This window comes from Athene cunicularia (assembly GCF_003259725.1).
Source record: "Athene cunicularia isolate RWA chromosome 1 unlocalized genomic scaffold, athCun1 chr1_part2, whole genome shotgun sequence".
NCBI classification, from domain to species: Eukaryota; Metazoa; Chordata; class Aves; order Strigiformes; family Strigidae; genus Athene; species Athene cunicularia.
The window spans coordinates 69,851,928-69,874,014 of record NW_020799092.1 but is presented as its reverse complement, the minus strand read 5'-3'; the positions used below and the strand labels follow the sequence as shown (position 1 = coordinate 69,874,014).

At 37.7% G+C, this 22,087-nt stretch overlaps 1 protein-coding gene across 1 annotated transcript in view; it reads left to right on the top strand.

Annotated features, from left to right (window-relative positions):
- GSAP (gamma-secretase activating protein) overlaps positions 1-22,087 on the top strand; it is a 48,277-nt gene that overhangs the window by 6,260 nt on the left and 19,930 nt on the right. Inside the window, exons 3-19 of the mRNA XM_026868012.1 lie at positions 1,836-1,892; positions 2,598-2,667; positions 3,084-3,140; positions 3,272-3,360; positions 3,758-3,827; positions 4,854-4,900; positions 6,130-6,234; positions 7,179-7,238; positions 7,905-7,948; positions 9,431-9,516; positions 13,993-14,070; positions 16,178-16,255; positions 16,714-16,806; positions 18,018-18,235; positions 18,547-18,616; positions 19,312-19,394; positions 20,020-20,073. Coding sequence (XP_026723813.1) covers positions 1,836-1,892; positions 2,598-2,667; positions 3,084-3,140; positions 3,272-3,360; positions 3,758-3,827; positions 4,854-4,900; positions 6,130-6,234; positions 7,179-7,238; positions 7,905-7,948; positions 9,431-9,516; positions 13,993-14,070; positions 16,178-16,255; positions 16,714-16,806; positions 18,018-18,235; positions 18,547-18,616; positions 19,312-19,394; positions 20,020-20,073 — 1,359 coding nt within the window. The remainder of the gene's footprint in view (positions 1-1,835; positions 1,893-2,597; positions 2,668-3,083; positions 3,141-3,271; positions 3,361-3,757; positions 3,828-4,853; positions 4,901-6,129; positions 6,235-7,178; positions 7,239-7,904; positions 7,949-9,430; positions 9,517-13,992; positions 14,071-16,177; positions 16,256-16,713; positions 16,807-18,017; positions 18,236-18,546; positions 18,617-19,311; positions 19,395-20,019; positions 20,074-22,087) is intronic.

Sequence of the window (22,087 nt, the reverse complement as noted above, 5' to 3'; positions counted from 1 at the left end):
AGCTTACCTGAAGAAAACAGAATCCTTTTAATGTCTGCAGTTAGTCCTGTTTCCTTAAACTTACATGGGGGAAAACACAATGAAATTACAGCTTCTAACAAACTACAGATTTTACTGAATTGTTCAGCCAGTTTAACATCTGTTTTTCTTTCTCTTTTTCTCCCACCTTCATGGTAAGCTATTTATAACTAATGAGCTGCCACTTTTGCAAGACACAGCTATATGTCTGTGAGCCTTTCCTGTTGCTTTTAGAGCAGCAAACTTTATTTGTGACATTGTTAGTGACGATAGTGCACAAGCAAGGATGTAAACTGAACTGGCTTGTTTCCTAATAGATACAGATAGAAAACAACCTTCATCTTGCTAAGTGTAAGAAAATCAAGTGCATTCTGCATGAAATCAGGAGAAGGTGGAGAATGAGCTTTATTTTCAAAGCTTAGAGTATTGCATTGTACTGTAGTTTTGACAGTGTCTGTCTTTTATGACATTGATAGTTGGTGTAAAGGAAGATGTTTTTAACAAGTTAATTCTAGTGTCAGTGCTTGTATTTGCAATACAAGAATCTTTAGAGTAAACATGAAAACAAGTGTCTTGGCTTATGTGCAGATAGGGACACTGATGTTAGTTCTGTTACCAGTCTTGTATATTTTTCTGTAGCTAAGTACAGAAGATGTTAACATTTCAGACACACTTGGAAAGAACAGTCATTTGTGAAAGCACTTGCTTAACCTTAAATTAGGAGGCCTGAAGCCTGTATCTTAATATAAAGACATTTTGTTTTCCTTGTTTAAGTCAGAAGTCAAAGACTTTTGTCATTGCCACAACAATAAAGAGACACTCAGAAACAGACCCCTTAGGAAGAGAATACTCAGGCTTTTGTTTTAACTTCACAAAGCAAGATGCTGTAACTTTGTAAATAACCACAGATTTCTCCTCTCTCCCCCCCCAAGCTGTAGTTAAAACAATGATGCTCACTGTTAGAGTACAAGCCTATGTGGCTGGATTTCATTTCAACAGTTCAGCAATTCAGTGCCTATACCTTAGAGTACATTAATGGACTTCAGCTTGATTTGATATACAATCTATGCTGCCAAGCAGAATTTATTTTACTTTTTAAAAAAATATTTTGAAAATTTAAAGCATGGTAAAAATTACCAAGGAGAAAAATTTTGATTTGTATAGTCTTAGAAGTGCTCCAAACAAAATCATTGTATGTTATCAATAAGCTAGAAAGGATGCGTATTGTGTTTCTTTTCAAAGGCAGCAGGCTAATGGTGTCATCTGAGCTTGTGAAATATATTTAGCTTTCAAACAATCATTTCCGAAGGCAGAGCTGAAATCCTTTCTCCAGCCTGCAGCCAGGTCACTGAAAGATGTGTTTGGTGATGTTTGATGCTTCTATGCTCCCTTTTGGAGCAATGACCTACAGAGTTGGTGAAGTTTGAAATACCAGCCTTAAATCTTCCAGGGGCCTTAGCATCCCCTTTCATTCTTGTACAGACATCTCTCTTCCTGCCCCTACTGCCTGTAACTAAAATGACTTTAGAACTGAAGTGAGAGAGGCTCTTGGCTTATGCCTTTGGCTTGTGGTCTGTGGATTGGCCACATCTCAGCCTTATCCCATACGTTGGTTTTAGAAGGAAAAAACCCAACTCCTTCTTGCCTAGCTTTCTTGGAATTAGATAATTAACTGCTTGTTTATAGGACAGGCAAGTGTGTGGGGATGTATGTCAAGGGGTGGGGGAGAAGACAGGGAGTTAGGAAAAAAAAAAACCCAACACTGTTTATCTTTGTATATATTTACACTGCCAGTGCTAATTTGTTTTCATCCACAGGGAAATCAGAGAAATACTCACATTGGATCATACGATCTTCAGACTAAACAAAATGAGGTGAGAGTAATACCAGGCTTTTCCCTGGTGAAGACAGTGCTGTGGTGTTTCAGATTTTGATGCTTTGCAACACAGTATGTTACGTCCTTAAGGAGTATATGCTTATATAGCATATAAATGAGAGACCAGAGAAGGTATTAGAATGATTCTGTGTAGTATAAGATGCAGAACATTTCAGAACATCTGAATGATTTGGGAGTACTAAAGCATCAAATCTGCAATCTTTCTTTCTGAACAACCAATTCATGCCCTTTCTGCTCCTCTTCACACCCAATAAGTGTGCTAAGAAGTGAATGTTTTGGGGTTTAGTTGTTATGTGTGCATCCTCAGCCTCTTTGGTGCTACCATTTGTAAGAAATCATTCTAAAACTGAATGTAGTGCAATTCAATGGCTGGAATCATGACAACGCCTTTGCAGGTGTGTCCATAACAGTATGAAATGGGTGAAATTTCATATTTAAATAAAGGTCTGCTGTGCTGCTCTAGTGGGAATATGCCGCTCAAAAGAACCAGTAAGAAACGAACAAATGAGAAAAAGAAGTGATACAATTCAGGCTTGAAATACGGTTCTGGCTGTGAAATTATTTACTTTAAAAATAAAAATGGTGTACTGGTCAGCAGTGTTTTCCTAAGGAGGACTAATTATATGGTTTTCTTTATATAGTTAAAAAAATAATTCATTAGCATTAATGTGTTTCTCTGTAGCACCTCTATATGTTTGAGAGGGATCTACACATAATCAGTTGTTCGGTCAACAACGAAAGGACATTATTGGGTAAATATGTGTTTTATCATTAAATTTTTTTGTGTCATGGTAAAGATGATTTAGTTTAGTATGATGATACATTTGTGTCTATAAATACTTAAATCTATTTTGACCCATATGTTGACCACAGCAGTCTGTCTATTTCAGTGGATCCATCACCAAATAATCTAGGCAACAACATAAAGATACATATCTAACAATATTGTTGTTTTATTAAAAGAAAAATCTGAGACAACGCTGACTCTTTGTTCACTTCCCCCTCCTGCATTTATACATGCCTCCTACATTTAGAAGAGCTTCTGTTGTTCCTTAACGTAAATGTTTTTGTTAAAAACCTTTTTGATGCTTGCTGTTCAAGAATGTTTAATGAGATTAAAATCAAATATGCATGCTTACTGTGGTTGTGTTGTTTTTTGTTTCTTTAGCTGTCAGCTTTCGTCAATATACAGAGGAAGAAAGAGTAAGTCAGCTATTACAGTCAGGTACTACAAGTGGATTGTTTTTATACAGTTAGAAATACTGTACCCTTTTGCTTTTTTCCCCATGTCATTTCTGTTTAGAAAACAAAACTGTGTATAAAACCAAATTTATCTAAAATGTGTTCTTTTTGCAGTATCCAAGTATTTAACGTTGCTAATTGAAATTCAACCCATTAATAATGTGAGAGTCCTAAAGGCTGTGGACAGCTGTGTTCGAGTACAGGTAAATTATTCAACTAATCTATATATAAACCTTTTTAATCCACTGTGCTAGAGAGGAAAAGTGGTTGACTGCAGAAATATCTGGTGTTATCTTGCAACTGTTACAGTGTGCCTATGTTTCTTCATAGGACCAAAAAAATGAGAAACTTCATAAAATGTTTGATGTAGAATATTTTTCTGACATGAAGGCTACTTTTTTCTCTTCAATCCCCTGGAGCTTGCAATTATAGTGATTGGTGACTATTAGTCTTTAATAATAGCTATTTTTATTAATTAAATATCATTAGCCTGCCTGTCTTAATTTAAAAATATCTAAATATCCAGCTAAAAAACCATTTTAGATAAGTGTTCTAAACTGCTTTGGTTATTTATTTACTTTTGTGAAACTTTCTGTATAGTTTCTTTATCCAGTTGAAGACAGAAATACTTCTACAGAAAGTCGCCTCTTGCTAGTTTCAGAAGATAAATGTGAGTTCATATTTTGAAGATACATTGTAATTCTTTTACTTTAAAATGATCAATATATATTATATTTTCGGTAGACTTTTATTGAAAAGCAGAAAAAAAGGTGTGTCTTACAAAAACTGTAGTTTAGTGGGAATTTTTCAATGTTAGCAGAAGGGCCACATTTGACTGCAGTTATTTGCTTAGTTCATGCATTAATCAGTTATCTTTATCTCTGAAAAAGCTAAAACAGACTTTTATAGCTGCCTGTATAAGTTCAGGGCAGATCAATTGACTGAGAGATGGATTGTGGTTTAATGTGTGACAAGTCGGAAAATAGTAGGACAGTAATTCCTTGGATTCGACTAACTTTGCATGTTCAGCCTAATCTAATGTGAGGGAATGGACAGAGGCGGACACTTAGAAAAAGCTGTTTATCCCTCTTTCAGTCTTATTATAGACTGAGATTACTTTTCCCATCTTTTTGGAGAGGCCCATCTTCTATGCTAAGCTAGACACCAACCTTCAGGTAGCTGGACTTCCACATAATGCTCTGAACCATATCAGAAACATTTCTAACATCTGCTGGGTGAATCCTGCACCCTTCCAACTGGCAAGCTACCAATAACTTTTAGGAGTTTTGTGTGGGAAAGGACTGTGAGGCGGTATATTCACTCTGTGAAGTGAAACACGGCTAGGGTGTCGTCTTAGGCACAGGCAGGCAGCTCTGCATGCTCTTTCTTTATAAGTCTTGCTCCTTGGCTTGGTTTGGCACATTTCAGTGAGTGCTTCGTGTGACGGTGCTGCGCTGATGTGGGCAGAGAACTGTTTCCATGAGGTGGTTTGGCTGAGGCTGCCCTTGGCTCAGGAAGGGAAGAGAGTATAGGTCTCTGCAGAGGCACCTGTGTTCAGATTTCCTCTTACACAGAGTTGAACTTTCCTGGCCCTAATGTGTTTTTATAGCATTCTAAGAGGTGAGATTGTTTAATAAGCTGCATAGAAGCATATAAAAATGTATGTTTCTAATGATTTTTTTAATATGTTTTAAAGATATTGAACAATTTGACATTCGTGTTGTTGCAGAGGAACACAAAGTGGTAAGACTTGAAAAATCTTGGGGTTTGAGGCGTTTTGCTTTAACTGAAAATTTAAATATCTGTAATTATAGCTGTTTTTGTAGTTTTATACATGAGCAACACAGAGTATGTTAAAGAAAGTAGTGATAATATGGCAACTTATAGAGCTAACCGCAAAGCTGAAAAACCTGTATACCATGTAATTCATGAGGAAAGTTACTTATTGTTTGTTTGTTGCTGAATGCTTCCACTGAAGTTGGGAGTAAACATAGTGTGTATATATATTTGCAGAATCACCTTCTTAACTTTGCCTTTTGGGAGTCTGTGTGTCCCAGTAAAGCATTCATTTAAAAAACAAGTTAACAAATGAAAGACTCAAAACTTAGATACACTCCAAGTATTCCAATCCCTTTTTCCCCTCATCTCTTTTTCCTGTTTTTAAAATGAATTAATCTTCAAGAAATTGTGAATGTTTTGCTTAAACTAATTATTATTACAAACATACATCTAATACAGTAAAGAATTGTGTCACAAAAGCTGATGTTTCACTTTGAGACAAATGCATGCTTGGAAGGAAAAAGTTTGACCTGATTTTCAGTCACTTTGAAGTCTTTCATGGTTTTTTCAAAGTTTATCATTGCTTTTAAAGCAGATGGGTTTTGTATACTAGTTTACAATACTGGAGGCAAGACTAAAAGTGTCATCAAAATAACAGATCTATCTGATGTCCTTCTAACAAACAGATTTGTTTTGGTTGACATGAAACCTCCCTACATCTTTCAAGAGTGCATTTATACAAGCCAACAGTTTTCCACAATTCTAGCCCTTTCCCTACTGCCAGTACTCTACATCATGTAGCTGAGTTTAGACAGAAATCCCTTTTGTAGCTAACGCATCTTCCTTCAGTAGTTAACTTAGCTGGTTCTCCTCTCCTTCTCTATGATGAAGAGTGCAGTCTGTTTTTCTTTGTTCACTTTGAGCAGCTTAAGTGGTGAATTTCTTGCAAGCAAGGAAATCTCAACATAATTGGTAGTAGGTGTACTCTGAAAACTCTGCTTCTGATCTCTCTAAACTGAGCACCTTGCACATAACTGAAGTGGACTTCATACAGCTAAGAAGTGGCATATTCCCTCCAAGCGCTTCAGTATTTGCACCTTTTCTGTCATTACTTTTGTCTTTGAAGCACAGGCTGTGTGCAATTGTTACAGATCTTTATTTGATGACTTCTAATGTTCTTTGTTTCCTTTTAGATGATTCAAAACTCAGGTCAGCTTCCAAGAGCCAGAGTTGCAGATGATCTCATTTGGGCACAATGGGATATGATGGAACAAAGGCTTTTCTACGTTGTTCCAAAGGTAAGATGAAAGTCATTCTAGTAGTTTTGTTCCTGCATCACAGTAAAATTTTGAGTGTGTGGGGTAATAATAGTTTGAATTTGTTTTTCATTATAGTAGCCTGTCTTGTTCCTGCCTCAAATAAAACTAAAGCAAAGGCCAGACTTGCCTTGAATGGTATTTGTGCATAGTAAATTGCAAGAAGACTGGTGGTCTCAGTGCTTTCTGTAAAAAAGGGTGGGTTTGTTAGGTCTTTTGACTTTAAAAAAGGTCTTTTATTTGAAAGGATCTAAAACTACCAAAAAATGTTGTGAGTATAATGCCTCTTCTAGAAAATTCACATCTAGAAAGTTATGTTGTACACAGACTTGCTGAGTGACTAAATGAGGGCAGGTTCTTGGCTAGAAATGCTGAAAGTCTTTGGGTTTTTCTGTTTTGACTGAGGGACTATTTGCACTTGATGTATTCTACATAAGTGAAAATTGATTTTTCTTAACTCTCTTAGCCACCAAAAATATACGAGTGTTAGGAAATAACAGGAAGTGAACTGTGATGGAGAAATGTATTGCTGTTTTTGTTTCTAAGATACCTTTTCTGAACTGACCAAAATAAGGTACAGTTCCCTTTGCCATATAGGTAGTTATGGAAAACATTTTTTTAAGTTTCTAGAATATGTGTGTGTGTGTGTGTGTGTGTGTGACATGTAATCTTGTGCTTTAAGTGGGAGCCCACGCAATTATAGATGATTGGCAGATAATGATCTGGGACAGGAAGGAAGCATGTCATAGTGCTATTGTGGGGGGTTATATGTGGTTTTTAAAGTCATCTTTTGTCCCCTAACTTCTGCATATCTGTTAGCAAAGCAGGTTGAGTATGTAGAGTGCTGTGGAGTATCCAGTCTCTTTTCAGTCTATATGACATACTTTTTATTTTATCAGTTAGAAAACATGTCCTCTTAATTCCAGGAATCAAGGAGTACGTTAAAATGTGTCCAGTTTTATCCTGATGAAAATTTTAACTCAATAGTAAGTCATTAGTGTTTTATTATACAATCGTTTTGAGTTGGATTAATTATGTGTTCCAGACACTGATAGGGAGGTCTGTTTCAGTGTCTTTTATTATTGGAACTTTTGCAGAGGAAAACTGGGTTTTGTTTTTCTGTTTCTTTTTTTTCTTATTACATTCTTTCCAATAATATATTCAGTCAGTTTCAGGTGTTGCCACAGTAAGGTAACTTAAGTGGAAATGCACAAATTTTGACCTAGAAGTGACATTAATGACATTATACTGATCTTATACTCAAGTATTGAAAAGCAGGGTTATCAGATGCACTAGACAAAGAAGCCATGTACTAATTTTGTGTCAGTTTTAAGCTGTGTTTTAAGCTGTTGTGGCCAAAATACAGAGAACATAAAAATTACAAGTGTTGAACATGTAATTGTTACTAGGCTTTTGTCCCAGTGGATGAAATCTGCTCTGATGCAGGGAGTTTAATAGCTTGCAATTTATTCTCTTTTTCTTTTTTGTTTTAAAGAGTCTATTTCTTGTTTTCGGGGATGATTAGAGGAGGATAAATAAACTTCGCTAAAATGTTGATTCTGGTGAAATGTGAGTTCAACACATTTTACTGGGCTGAAATACTAATCACAGTGTAGTAATCTCACTGAATTGTTTTCATTTTTGGTTAACAGCTGGAATCACACCTGGATATTTCTGTAAATGACACACAATTCAAGTAAGGGTTTTTTGTTTTAGTTCACTTTCCTTGCAATATATAGGGTAATGTTTTACAAACCTAAGTAAATTTGTATCTGAACCACAGTGTCTGTTTGCAGTTGCCCACATGGTACGTAAGAATAACGTAATATAAGAATAATATGAACAGTGTGTCCAAACATTCATTTTCTCTCATTTTCATCAGGGTCAGCTGTAAAATGTAACTTAATAGTTGATTGCTTTTTGGTGACATTTAAAAAAATTGTCTGAAGAGCTAGCCATAGCTTAAATCATCCTTCCTCTGAGTATTCGGTACCTATTTTAAATTAATTTGTTTTAATCTTGGGCATGCTGTAGTGGCGATGTCAAAATTCCTGTAAAGGGAAGCTCTCCATTTTTAATTGCTGTTACATGCTTTACTGGGCAGTTAACCAGACCAGTAGCTACTTTTTATAGCCTATGAGACACTGCCTGTACTCTTTTCTCCTCCAGCGTGCTATTTCCAGGCAGCCTACACTTTCAAGGCTAAGATTCATCTGATTCTGTGTATGTCTACCGTGCACATGACTGCATCTGAGCTTGTCTTCTTAAGGCTCTCTTTTAATTGAAGATAAACTAGTCAGAATGGTCTGACTGTCATAATTCATGTCAATCTCATCTGTCTTCAATCTGTTGAATTTACATTCCAAAAGGGCCTGTTTCTCTTTGTGACCAAAAGGGAGGCCAAAGCTACTAGATCAGATATCAATAACTGAAGATAGTAGAGTTCCACCCTGCCCAAACAGTGACTCTCAGAATGTCTCAGTGCTGTGCAGAAGGCTCAGTGTGGTGCTACTGCACATGCAGGATGCCCTAAAAGGGCAGTATGTCCTCTCGCAGTTAATACTGAAAAAATCCCTTACAGGATCAAAATCCTTTCTGGAAAAAAACCCAACAAAACAAAAGCCAAAGCAGACTGACTGCAGTCTTCTGTTGCATATTCTGCATGGCAAAAATAGGACTTGTAGATTTTAAAGATACCTAAAACCATTAAAGCACAGGCAGCACAGGACTGGAAAAGAATATCATGGTGTAACAAATTCCATGTGAGTGTGATTTTGTGCTTTCCTTTTCAAATATTTCTGCTGAAATTAATGTGCCTAACTGCAGATTAAAATGTAGCTTTACAGACGTAAGAATGGCAGAGTTAAGATGCAAAGCCTTTGAGTTCTCAGGTATGATGGATGCTTGGATTTTCAGTACTTCGTCAGAACTTGCTTTCACTTCAGCGTATAGGAGTGGTTGGACAATGCTGCAGTAAGTGAATATGAAGTTTGCAGGTGTAATCAAAATTGTTGGATTTTGATAACCATGCAGTCTTGGGATGCTGATTTTTCACAATATTGAGTGGGTTTGTTAAGGCCTAATTTAACTTGCATTAGAGACTGTTCTCATGATCTTTCTGTTGTGTTGATTCACTGTTGATGAAGTGATTTATTTAGTGATTTTTATTTGCTCATAGGCTTGTGAATTTTGGATATGATTACTGTCAAGACCAAGATGTTTCATCTAAATCTTTGAATCTTCAGGTTTTTGCAAGTAAAGCAGGTAATGAATAAATATAATATTGAAGTGATCTCCACTAGTAATTATCATGCAGTGTAATTGTAATTGATTACTAAATTTATTCATAAGACATTACATATTTTTGTATTTTTTGGTGTGTTTTTGTATGAATGCGAGATTTTTATTCCTTCAGAATATACTTGACAGTTAACTGAGGAGAGGGAGAAGGCAACTATGCCCTCTTTTTCTTAAGTTTTTACCCTCTGAAAGCTGCATTCCAAGTTGAGCTGAAGAGTACCTAGAGTTTTATATATCAATAACAACACTAAAACACTCACCCAGAAATTTTCTGGTAGCCTAACTTCAGAGAACTGGTATCATGCACTCGTATGATGAAGTATCTCAGTCTAAGCACACTGTAGTATTTTCTGCTAGTTTCAGAACACAGGTGGTACCACAGCATCCTTGTGTATTACGTTAGAGTAATTAAATGTTAAAAATGACCAAAAATGTGTTAGAAAGTAAATTCATGGAACGTTTTGGCTACATCTGTTGTATGGGTATCTAACATAGTATATAACTGGGTTACAGAGTGGACACATGTAAACGGAGTGTGTGCAGTATAGATTCTGAGAGCTTCATATTGCTGTTAATACTTAGAAGGTCCAAGTACATGATACTAAACTTAGTATGTGATACTTAAGGGTTTAGTATATATATGATTCTTTAAAGTTAAACCTAAAGTGTTCTTTAAATCTTTAGGATTTAGGAGTCTCCCTGCACCCTAATGCCATGAGCTTTTTTCTGATTAAAAACTGTTCTCGAGGCCTCTGTTCATCACAGATGCTTGCATTTTCAGCTTCTGAATTAGACCATTCCACCAAGCAGAGACGGTGTCTGGTTAACCTTTCAATAGTCTACAGAGTTGAATAGGTTATGGCATGTTGGCTTTACATCTCACTTCTTAAGGTATGCTGTATACACATAGGCAAATTGCTGAGGTTGTCAGTTAATGTTGAAATGACCATTAATGTGAATCAAGTGAAATATGGTTTCCTTACATGGATTTTTTGCTTACCAAGGCAGACAGCACACTTACAAAGATTAGAGGGAGGAATTAGAAATAAGAGAAAGCCAAATTTATATCTACCAAATGTAAATTAGGCTACTTTTTCTCTGTTAGCAAGACAGACTATTTCTTATATAAACAGCCTGTCCAATAATGGAAAATGTAATTGATTTGTAGAGATATATAAAAATATATATGTTTCCTTTTAAACCTATACTTCTTTATGGTTTGTTCAGATCAAAGCACCACTTTTTAGTTTAGGATCGAATTCACTCTTCCTCCAACAAGACTGTTGTTTGGTTGCCCTGAAGTAAAATGTTCTTTTCCATCTGCAACACAGTACTTAAATTCTGTATGGAACCTTTCACAAGCACTATTCATTGCGCTTAATGTAAAACACATAATTTGACAATTATGCTTACTAAATTAGATTATTGTATGTGGCTTTTCAGTGAATGTTGTTTGAAATTTGCACAACCTATTTTGAGTAACTAACAGTTCGAAAGAAATAGTTTTGGCTCTGAGACCATATCTCATTGTCAAGCAACACTGTGGGTAATCACACTAAAGTTCCCTTTTGTGATCCTTGTTTGTTGTGATTTACAAAACTGGACTGCAGGCTCTTTGGGGGCACAGACTATGTCTTCTGTGGAACTACTAGCATGTTTCAGATATTAATGCTGATATCTATATTTATATCATTCTGGCAAAAAATAATTGGCATAAATTCAAAATGGAATATTCCATGCCATTTCCCATTTAATAAAACTGTTATTGGCTACTGTCACTCTGAACTCTGAATGAAATCACTCTTCCTTTCTCAAACTTCCGCAGCAGAAGAAAAGTAGCCCTGTTCCTTATACACAGCACGAACAAAATGTCTCCACATAAAACCCCCTATGTACTTCTAGATTAGCTGAGATCAAGCAGCTCTAGTCTCAGAATTAACTTTGTATATTTAGAATTCAGTGGTTATTTAAACAACACTGGGCTGTTAGGTTTTCTTTTAGTGCTTTAGAAGTACTTTAGAGTTAAATTTGCTTGGTATTAAAAAAATGCAGGCACTAATATGACATAAACCCTGGCTTACTGTCACTTAACTTTACCTGCCTAGAGGTTAAGCATGTGGACTGTATTTACAGAGAGAAATAGGCATCTCCAGAGGATGATTGCTTCTATCCACATTTCTTCATTAGCTGTATAGGAGTTTAAATGAGAGATGTTTGGATGACTGAAGTTACGTGAGGCAAGTCACTCCTAAGCTAGTACAAGTAGACAAAATGCCCTGGTGCAATGTTGTATTTAAATTGTGACACTTGAATGCCATGTTGAGATGTTGGTAAGCCTTACATCTTATGCTTCTGTATGAACAGAAATGAGGAATTTGAAGTTAAAATTTCCTAGGGAAAGCTTCATGTCTTCACAGGTGACTCATAATTTCATTGGTATGGTGTTTATTTATCAAGTGGCAGAGATGTAATTGTTGTTTCCCTAATTCTGCTGTATGAGTAGAACTTAATTTTTAAATGCTTCCTTTTTTTTTTTTTTTTTACTTTGTTGTGGTTAAGTTCACTTTTCCCTTTTATTTTTGAAAAGATGAGAGTCTGTCCAAATATAACTTGATGTGAATCTTTGCACCTCATGGCATTTAGCTACAGCTCTCACTGTTTGCAGATGATCTTAAAGTTAATAGTGTAGAAGACCTGGTTCTGCCTTCACATAAAACACCATATAGGTGCAATAGGATAATAAGCTTTCCCTGCATCAGCACAACCCGGGTCCAATTTGCAGAGAGCAGTGGTAAGGGTAGGAAAGGAATTTGTCTTATATTCTCAGTCTCTGGCTGTTCTAATGGGATTCCCAAGATGGTGTCAGGTTGTAACATTGCTTCAACACTTCCTGATTTGAGACTGTCCTGTTTCTATCTGTATTAATGAAGCCCTGTTTGACTGTTGTTTGTAGTTCAGTTTGTTGATATTTGGACCAGTATCCTAGAGTTGAAAGATGCATGTGCTATTACTAATCCCTCATAGCCACTGATTTTGTGATCAGCTTGCATATATTACTCACAGACAGTTCAATCTGAACACTCACTTGCATGTTTCACAATTTATGGAACAGTGTATACACTAGCCTCCAGCATACAAGAAAGAAATTTGCAGTGTTGAAAGGGAGCTGTTGATAATAAAACAGCATTGTGGGTTGCTGGAGCTTTTCCAGTCTTCCTCGTGAGTCCTGATGCTGCTACTTTAAAAATTATGCATAGTCTGAAAGATGCCAAGTACTCTGGCAAAATGCCCTGTTGTCTAAATTTCTCAAATATCTAAGCAAAACTGTACCAAACAATATTCAATCAATTAAGGATAAGCAGGAAAAAAATTGCATCTCAGAAGAAAGTATTTAGCTTCACCAGAAGTGTGAAGTGCCTCAGCCATATCTGTATCACAGCTTTGATACAGCCTTGTCCTCTGAAGTATGAGGCATTTAATCAAGTAAAATATCTTGGTAGCTATTCTTTTTTTGTGCTTGTGTTTTTTCCATACTGTGCCTTCTTCTGTATAACTTGTATACCTAAACCTTTATGTTTTTACAGAATAGTATCCATATTATTATTACCCTTCTTTATTTTCTTTTAAGTGATAAACTTTAAATATGAAGATAAAAGGTAAATGGTCATAATTGTGGCCCAGCTTTCCCAGCTGTATTGGGATAATGAGGTTTGGAAGCTGTTTTTAACATGAATGCCAAAGCAGCTTGCCAAAGCATCGGAGTAAGTGGATTAAAAGTTTTTTTTGTAAGAGATAGAGGAAGGGCTACCATCCAGTGGAGTCAAAACAGTATCAGTCTGATTTAGAATAAGGCTGGGAGGGGGGAGCATTCCTGCACGGAGTACCTTGGCTGAAATAAGTTTGTGCCAAGGACTGACCTCTCCTAAAAAAGGAAGTAGTGACTCTTTGGGCTGGAAAGGGGAGAAACAACTATCATTTCTAGGGTCCAAAAGCTCTGGTATCATGCTGCTGCCAATATGAAATCACTTAGAAAGCAAACTGTATTTTACTATGTTGTTCTGTGTGTATTTGACACTCCCTGAACAGAAAATACCTAGAGATTGAGGCAGTCTGTGGAAAGAAAGGCTTGATTAGTTTTCTGGCTGCAGGCATGATTTCTACTGGGAAGGGCTAAAAATGTACTTCTAAAAAGCACTGGCCACGTCAGAACCCAGGTTTCCATTATGCCATATTGCCTCCTCTGTTCTCTCCTATTTTGTGTTTTGCTAGGTAAATGCTGATTAGAGATATGTAATATATGTTTCTGTAATGTTTACCTTTTTTGAGAGATTATTTTTAGTTTCTAACTAGAAACAGTCTTGCTTCAGTTTTGTGCAGTGTAAAGATATTTAGGTATTCAGGTGAATAAGTAAATTGTCTTTTCCTTTTTTGTCTTTTTAGGAGGCTTGTGTGTATGTTGTAGTCTAGCCTCTGATATTCCTGATGAAGTAATGTACTCCATATATTTTTTGCATAAAGGTAAGATTAACCCATTGTTATGCTTTATTTTGGAGAATGTCACTTGGCTGAAAGAGTCACAGAATGCCTTGGAAAACAAATTAACTACCAAAGTCTATAGACAAACTACTGTGGCTGGTGTTTAAAGGCAGCAGCTGCCTTCAGTTGCAAAGTTGACTTTCCTGCTGTAGACTTCCTGCCTGATGCTGAATGAGTAGCTTCAAACCAGTGACCTCATGAGTGGCTATTAATTTGGTCCCTTATTTCTAGCCAGACTTTCCGGCATGCTGAGCACAAACATCAATGAAATCTGTGGGAGCTTGCAGGTGTGTTGTCTTTATGCCATAAGGCATTTATATGGGAAATAGAGCCAACAGCTCTTAGCTTGAATGTCTGTTTAGAGTTTCAGTTCAACATGTCATTTTCACAGCAAGAGGTACAACACCCACTGACTGTAAGAATAGTTGCTATCTAAGTGGTGCTCTAGCTCTTAATTTTAAGATTTTTTTTTTTTTCTTGAAAGGCATAAAGAATGTTGTTTACTCTGGTTGAAATAAAACTTGTCATTAGCAGGGTTTTTCTCATTTGATACATGGAAGAGAGAGACAAATTATTTTTCAGTTGAGAAGCTGCGTAGTATAGAGTAACCATGTTCAAGTGAACAACATACCTCTGTTTTAAGTGTTTGCTTCCTTGTGTCAGGAAACTTTTCATATGTTGGAATTGCACTAATGTTGCTTTGCTGCTGGAACATTGTGCGATTGAATGAACTGCATTTTTGTGTTCTTGAAGGCATTAGCAATTTGGAAAAGTCTATTCAGGGTGTGGCAGCACTTCGCATTGTACTGTTATGAAGGGCTGATTTCCCCAGATGTACTTGATATGTAGCTGAAGGGTGGTTGCACTGCTTGGAGCCAGCCATGGCCCTTGTATATCCCCATCTGTACCAGGAAGAAACTGAGGGTAAATATGGTGACATTGACCAGCTGCATCTAAAATGACCTCCAAGGAAAGGAGTTGTTTGGTGCAGAGATGTTTGTGGATTCATGTAAGATTCATGAGTCATATGAGAGAATTTTAAGACTGGTCCCGAGGTGACCTACAGAAGCAGTGGTATATCAGGTCCATAAGGCACATTTTGGAGACATCTAAGGAGTTCAGTCTGTGCTGCAGCATCTGTAAACTTGGAAGAAAGCTTCCCATCCCATGTCAAAGCAGTCACTTGATGTAGCATAAACACTAAAGTTGTGATGTTGCAGGTATATTCTGCAGTGATGGTGTTAGCTTGCATGTATTTGCATTGGTATTTAACAGGGTGGTGATCATGGGTATACTGATTCATTGCAAGAGTCAGTATCTTGTGTGAAAAACTATTTCTTTTAGACACACCTTCATTGATCGTGTTGCTCTTGGTCTCGGAGGTATCATTTTTGGTTTTCTGCAGCATTAGATAAAGCATATCTCAATGCTAGGGTCAAGAATCAAAGTCCTAGGTGAGTGGCTGAAGCATGGCTCATGATTTGCTTTTTTTCCTTGGTGGTCCTGTAAACTGTGGGTCTATCATCTTCAATTTTCATGCACTATTATGTAGCATCCTGATCATGACACCATTCAACATTTAGATTATTACAGCAGGGAGATTTGGACGCCTGTCATTGTCTCATCAGTTATTTTAATCTTCAGCTTCTCTCAGAGATTGAGGAAGTTTGAGGGCTCTATGTCATTTTTACTGGATGTCAGAAGAAGTGTGGTGCAAGTGTAGAATAAAATAACAGCTGTGCTGATGCAAAGCCCATGCAAACACAGCATGTCTGAAATTAGCCTGTATTTAAACAGAGCTGAACTAAATTACAGCAGTGGTTTTTCAAACACGAGCATAGGCTGTGCAGTGCATGGCCACTTTCCGCATACTAAAGAACTGCATTGTGTGGGTGCAGGTCTACTAAGTATGCAGCAACTCTGTTTAGGGTAAAGTATATCTGTGCAGACAAACCCATAAAGCAGTCTAAAATATCCCTGTTTGGGTGTATCAGCACTGCTGAAGTTTCTAGCTGTAAAGTCATACTTGGCTTGTAACAGATGGTGTTTACTGTTTGGGATTTTTAAAAGTATTATTATTTTTCCCCAGGTTACAACAAAACTTTTACAGTTTCTCTAGAAAGAACAGAATCTCATCAATTGAAGGAAGTGGCTTTTATGAATCTTGGTAGGTTACTTGTGTTACTTCCCTGTGTGACTGCCATTCTCTTCCCCAGTAGGGAGACAAACGGCTACCCCTTCCCTAGAAGGAAAGGACCATTTTTCTTTAAGTAGTTGTGTTATTTTGCTGCTTTTTTTGGCTTAACTTTTATATTTGGCATTCAATACTGCAATACCTCACTATTACTAAGCAACTTCCTCTGAAATTGCCTCAATCTGCTCTGGACATGAGCTGCCGAGTTCTTGAGTGTCTCAGGCCTCTTGAATCCTCCCCTGGAAACCCAAATGTATTGCTAGTGTTTCCTGTGTTAATAACAGCAGCTTTTAATTAACTCCTTTTATATTTCCTAGATATAATCAATTCCATCAGAGAGAGGTGGGCCAAGCTGAGAATCATGTGAAACAACCTCTTAAAGCAAATAAGTGAACAAGTGCTAAATTGACCACTGTTATTTCTTTAAATAGACTATTATGTGGCTGCTTATTTGCCTGGCGAGTTCCTGCACCTCCTGAATATTCAGCATCCTGACCTGCCGTGCTATAGTTTATTTCTGACAGGTATAGTAAGGCTGCTGCTTGAATTAATTTTATTGTTGTAGTGGAAACTTGTTCAGATGTCTTTACATGAAAGTTGTATTTCTCAACATTTTCTTTGTTGAAGGAGAGAGACTGAAAAAATGGCTTTTTTGCACTTTCCATTTTGAAGAGAGAATCTGAAGTGACATTTCATACTTTGTCTATTACATACTTCTAGCTTGTTATGAAATGGAAGAAGACCTTTCACTGAATTTGAAAGTCTTTGCCTTGGTTTCATAGTTTCCCCTCCCCCATCTTTGCACATGCTTCTGGTCCTCCACTGTTCTCAGATTTCATGTGGAGATGTAAATTTGATTTTACATTTCCTTCCTCCAATTGAGCTTCTCTAAATGTGTGTGTTTGGAGGGTGTGGGGAAAGGAAATCTGTGTTTCCTTCACCTGATCAGGCTGATGCAATTTGATTTAGAGTTTCATCTGAGAGGCATGTTATTTCATTTCCAACAAACATGTCTTTATGGGAAGTGGGTTATTTTTGGAAGTGGGGGGCCTTTGTTTGAAAACAGAAATCTGTTCTTCTGATTGGGTGAAGAAGAGGTAAGTAGGGGGAACTGTTGCAGGGGCAGCATCACAAGAAGCTAATACCAGTTGTATATACATAATGAAATACCATTCTGATAGAAATGAGTTGAAAGCATCACTTGTATGGTGGCCCTGATTTTTCTCAGGCAAAGGGTCTGGAATCTTGCTGTATAGGACTGCAGTGGTGACCCTTAGTACTAGCATAAAAAAAGTGGTTTTGATTTGATGCTTCAGTCAGTAACCGATCCACCAATACAAGCTTGTATTATGGTTCTGCATGTGGGCAGTTCTGAACTGTACCAATCTGCTTAGGTGTTAATTCTAGTGTTGAATCTCTGTTACTAACCTTGTGCCCTTCTCTGTTCCATCATGTGTACTCTAATTTGTGTTATGACAACACTGTGATCCTCAAATCTGTACACCTTCTCTGCTTCAGCAGTAGGGAAGGAGAGAACTGAGTATGGGCTCTGTTCTTCATTTACTACTTTTACTCAGCCAGCACCATTCCTCTCCTTCAGCATGATAACAGGGCAGCTAGTACAAGAGGCAGACTGTTTCCTACTGCTGGGGACCTAGGAGTCTTAAGAGAAATATTGGTAGCAGCCAGATTTCATATTCTTAGACTTTTTTATTCTCAAACCAATATTCTACAGGTGAGGATGCAAGAATTGACATGTTGCAAAACTGCTCCATCCAATCCCCACTCATGTCAACAGTCTTGGATTGCCACGTAGGAAGTATGTATGCTGTGAGCATCAGTGACAGCGCCTTACTGCAGTTCCTACAGAACAGCAAACATGACAGCGAGAGATTGGCAGCTCTGCATTGTGCCCTGTTGTACTTCCAACACACAGAAGACTTGGAAATGCAGGTGGGAAAAGAACCTCCTCTAAGTTGTTTTTTTCAGTGACTGATGTCATCTTATACAAAGCAGGGTCAGGGCATGAATGATACCAGGCAAAGAAGAAAAGTCCTTATTCGCATGTACCTTTTGGCAGTGCCAAGAGGCTCATCAGCTGGGCTGCCCAAACAGCTCTATTGGTCAAGGCTGTCCTGAAACATTTATCTGTATATCAGTGCTTCATGCAAAGCGTTACTACCAAAACCAAAGTTTCTATAGTCTCTTACTACACATGCTTAAACAGAGAGGTGTGACAAACTCCCCTGTTCTCATTCTGACAGATTATTTGGTGGATTTCTGACAACCTGTCAACGTGTCATTCTTTTGACCCCATTCAAGAATTTATCATCGGTAGGTATTTCTTTTCCTGCATACCCTAGTTGTGACTTGAGAAGCCACAATGTCACAAACTGACTCTCTTCTTTCCAAAATTTTTTGTTATGATTTGTGTTAACTGACTTGCATTGAGCAGTGTTAGAGACAATATCAGTAGTTTATGAGATACCTAGATCTTTCAAAATGAGATTGGCAGTAAAACTTCAAATTCATTCTTTGAATTACACATGTCTAGTGGGACTAATAGATTTCTTGTTATTTAGGTCGCTGGAGAGCAAATTCTCCATCTGGCTCCTGTCTTGGGTATCTGGGATGTAAATAATTGAGATTTGGAGCAGAGGAACAAATCTTCTCTAGCCTAGCCAAACCGTTTTTTCATAACGGTTTGGCATATCATGATATTCTCCTCTAATAGCTGATTCCTCAGCCTTAGCCAGTGCCTGTCCTGTGCCCTAAGCCTTTGTACAAAGGACCCCTGCAGCGCTGAGCTGTAGCCAAGCAGCTGACACAGCCCTGCAGCCATCTGGACTTCTCTTCCTCCTTTTGTGCACAGAATGGGACCAATTCCACCATGGAGGAAGCTGTTTCAGAGAAGCAGCAGGATTTGTCCCTAAAGAAGCATTAGATAAGGAACTGACTGTGAAGCCTACTCTTGTTAACTGATAGTTTATACAATCTTGCCCTTACAATTCTTTTTACATTGCATTCAGCCTCCCTGTACTGCAGAATGTGTCCAGAAACTCATGACTTGAATAAACTTTTGCCCTACACATCACTGCTTGACTGGATAGGGGTAAGATAACAGCTGGTACTTTAATTAATAGCTAGAGGGAGTCTGGTTTTTCTCCTTTAATAAAGCCTTTAACTTGATGCCGTACCTTTTCATAGAGATGCTCTAAATCCATATCTCTGCTGTATGCCCATTTTATTTTGCTGAGTCTTAACCTTAGTGGTGTTTTTCTTAAGTCCTAATTTTTGTCAACAAATAAAAGCATTTATAAAACAAGAACATAATTGTATGGATTATTAAATCTCTTAGTTTTCATAATGAGATATTAATTTATTACTATCATATGAGGTTTATAATTAATGCAGAATATATTTCACCAGCAAAATCATGCAGTTATTGCCAAGACAAACAGTATCAGAAGTAAAATAACTCTAGGCAAGACTCTACAGTTAGAGCAAATACTTTAATTTCTCTGATCTGACACTGTTCTAATATGCTGTCTTTTTTAAAATCAGATGAACGAGAGAAACATCTTCCATATTTGTTCTTGGCAAAGCTGAATGTACAGTTTTGGTTAGCTAGCTAGTTTCACAAAGGAAACGGGTAATGGGTATTCACTTAGATACCCAAACAGGCCCATGTCTTATGCTAAATGATTCATATCCTTATAATTTGTCCTTATTTATAGATTATCCCCAGAGTAACATGTGCAACAGACATTATTTCTCTGCCTGTGTTAGAGGTAAGTTCCAGCGTAAACCCATTTGTATTTGCAGATTAGGAGCTGCTTTTTTTGAGGGGTGTGGGTGTGCTAAAGTGTAAGGAAGCAGGGACCCCACAGCCCTATCCAAAAGTAGTGGTGAACAGAAAACTACCCTGTTTGAAATGACTTATGCATTTACTAAAATGTCGTTTATTCAGACTGATGTTTTCTAGCTCAAAGATTTTTTTTTTTCCCCCCTTTCTGACAAGACTTCTTCCATTCAATAGGGAAGATCCTCCAAAAATTAATTCTTGTTATGTTTGATTGATAACTCTTAATTTTGTAACTTTGTTATCTGGAAGTAAACTTGGCACAATAGACGTGTAGGATTTCTACATATCTCTATGTATCCCCAATTTTAGGGATAATTCATTGTGCTGCCATTGGTACCAGTGGTTCATGACCCTCTCACTTTGTTTTGTCCAGAGCATCCTGTGGTTGCACTGATGTCAGGGCTTTGGCTAGCTAAATCTAGACAGATTCCTGCACAGCCTGGAAAAGGCTCTGAGCTGGATGGGGAGAGCACATGCTGTTTGGGTAGGAAATTGTACTTTCCGTTGAAAACAACCTGAATGATTCTTCCCGTCTTCCATTCCATTCCCTCAGATCCAGTTTAGAGAAATACTTGAAATTTTCCTAAGTGTTCCCCTACAAAATCTGAAAGAGGCTTTTAATAAGCAGCTTCTTGTGGAGGGCTAATGGGGAGAGTCAGAGCTTGAACACAACAGTACCAGCAACACATGGGAGTAGACTCTGGATACATGAGAATATTGTTTCATGTAGCACTTTAAAGAGGTGAGAGTCTCTTTCCACCCCAGTGCTTACAGTTAGCTCATAAAGCTTCACCGTTCACAAAATCTTTTAAAATCAGTGAAATACCCACTGCTCACTTGCTCCACAACAGTGCATCACAGCTGTGCTGCTACAGATTCACATGACTGCTGTCAGGGAATCGGGCTTTGCATGCTTGGCTTGGGAAGGCTGCCCTGAGAGCTGGGACACCTGGGAAAATCAGATCTTGAGAAAATTTGTTGCTAGATAATCCCTGTAATTCACTGAGGTCAAAGTTAGCAGGCCTTTAATTTGTCTGAGATTGAACCTCAAGCCCCTCGGGGCAAATGCCTTTAGCAGCTATACTTCCTGATTGTGGAACTCATTTCCTATTTCTGTCTGAAACCTAAACAGATTGAAAAGGTCAGAGTTGAACTAAAAACAAATAATTCCTCCTACTTTTGACTACAAATTGCTCTGATTCTTGAGTGAGGACAAAGATGATAGTACACAGGGTGAGGGTTAGTGCTTTGCCTGCTTTGTGCCACTCCAGTGACACAAACCCACCATGGCTCAAGTTCAGGTGATCAGTTGGTGGTGTCTCAGTTGATGTATGTTGTTGGCATCACAAGTCAGACCCTGGTCACAAATCTGGTCCTACAAGTAGTATTTTTTTTGCAGATATTTTATGGCATTTCACAGAAATAATGGTGAATTGTTGCTTTGAGAAGCTTTTTGTAGTTCTCAAACCCGTGAATTGTTGAGAGCCTTTGGGAGGGCTGTGTCCATAATCACAAAAAAAATATGTGCTATTTGGGCAACAGGTGTATTTTTATCACTAAACTCCTGTTCAGTTTTTTTTTTTTTTTTTTTTACCTTTTTCAACACAGAAACCAAACTTGAAGGGGTGCAAACAGGCTTGATCAGAAAGGGAGAAGGAAGGGGCAGGAGGAAGAAGGAAAGAGAATAGGATGAGGTCCAAGAGAAGAGGGAAAATGTGTAGTGCAAGCAGTTGTCAGGTATCAGCACAAGAAAAGGCAGCTTCTCCCTCGTGCTGTGCTGTGAGGGACTACTGTGAATAGTGATGTTTTAGTTAGTTACGTGGCTCCCGGAATACCTTCACTGCTGCAGAGACATAGAACTACGGTTCCCCTGGATAGGACATGTGCCTCGTAAAGGTCATTGCCACCCTGCATCCTTTCAGAGGGGTATAGCAGAGAGC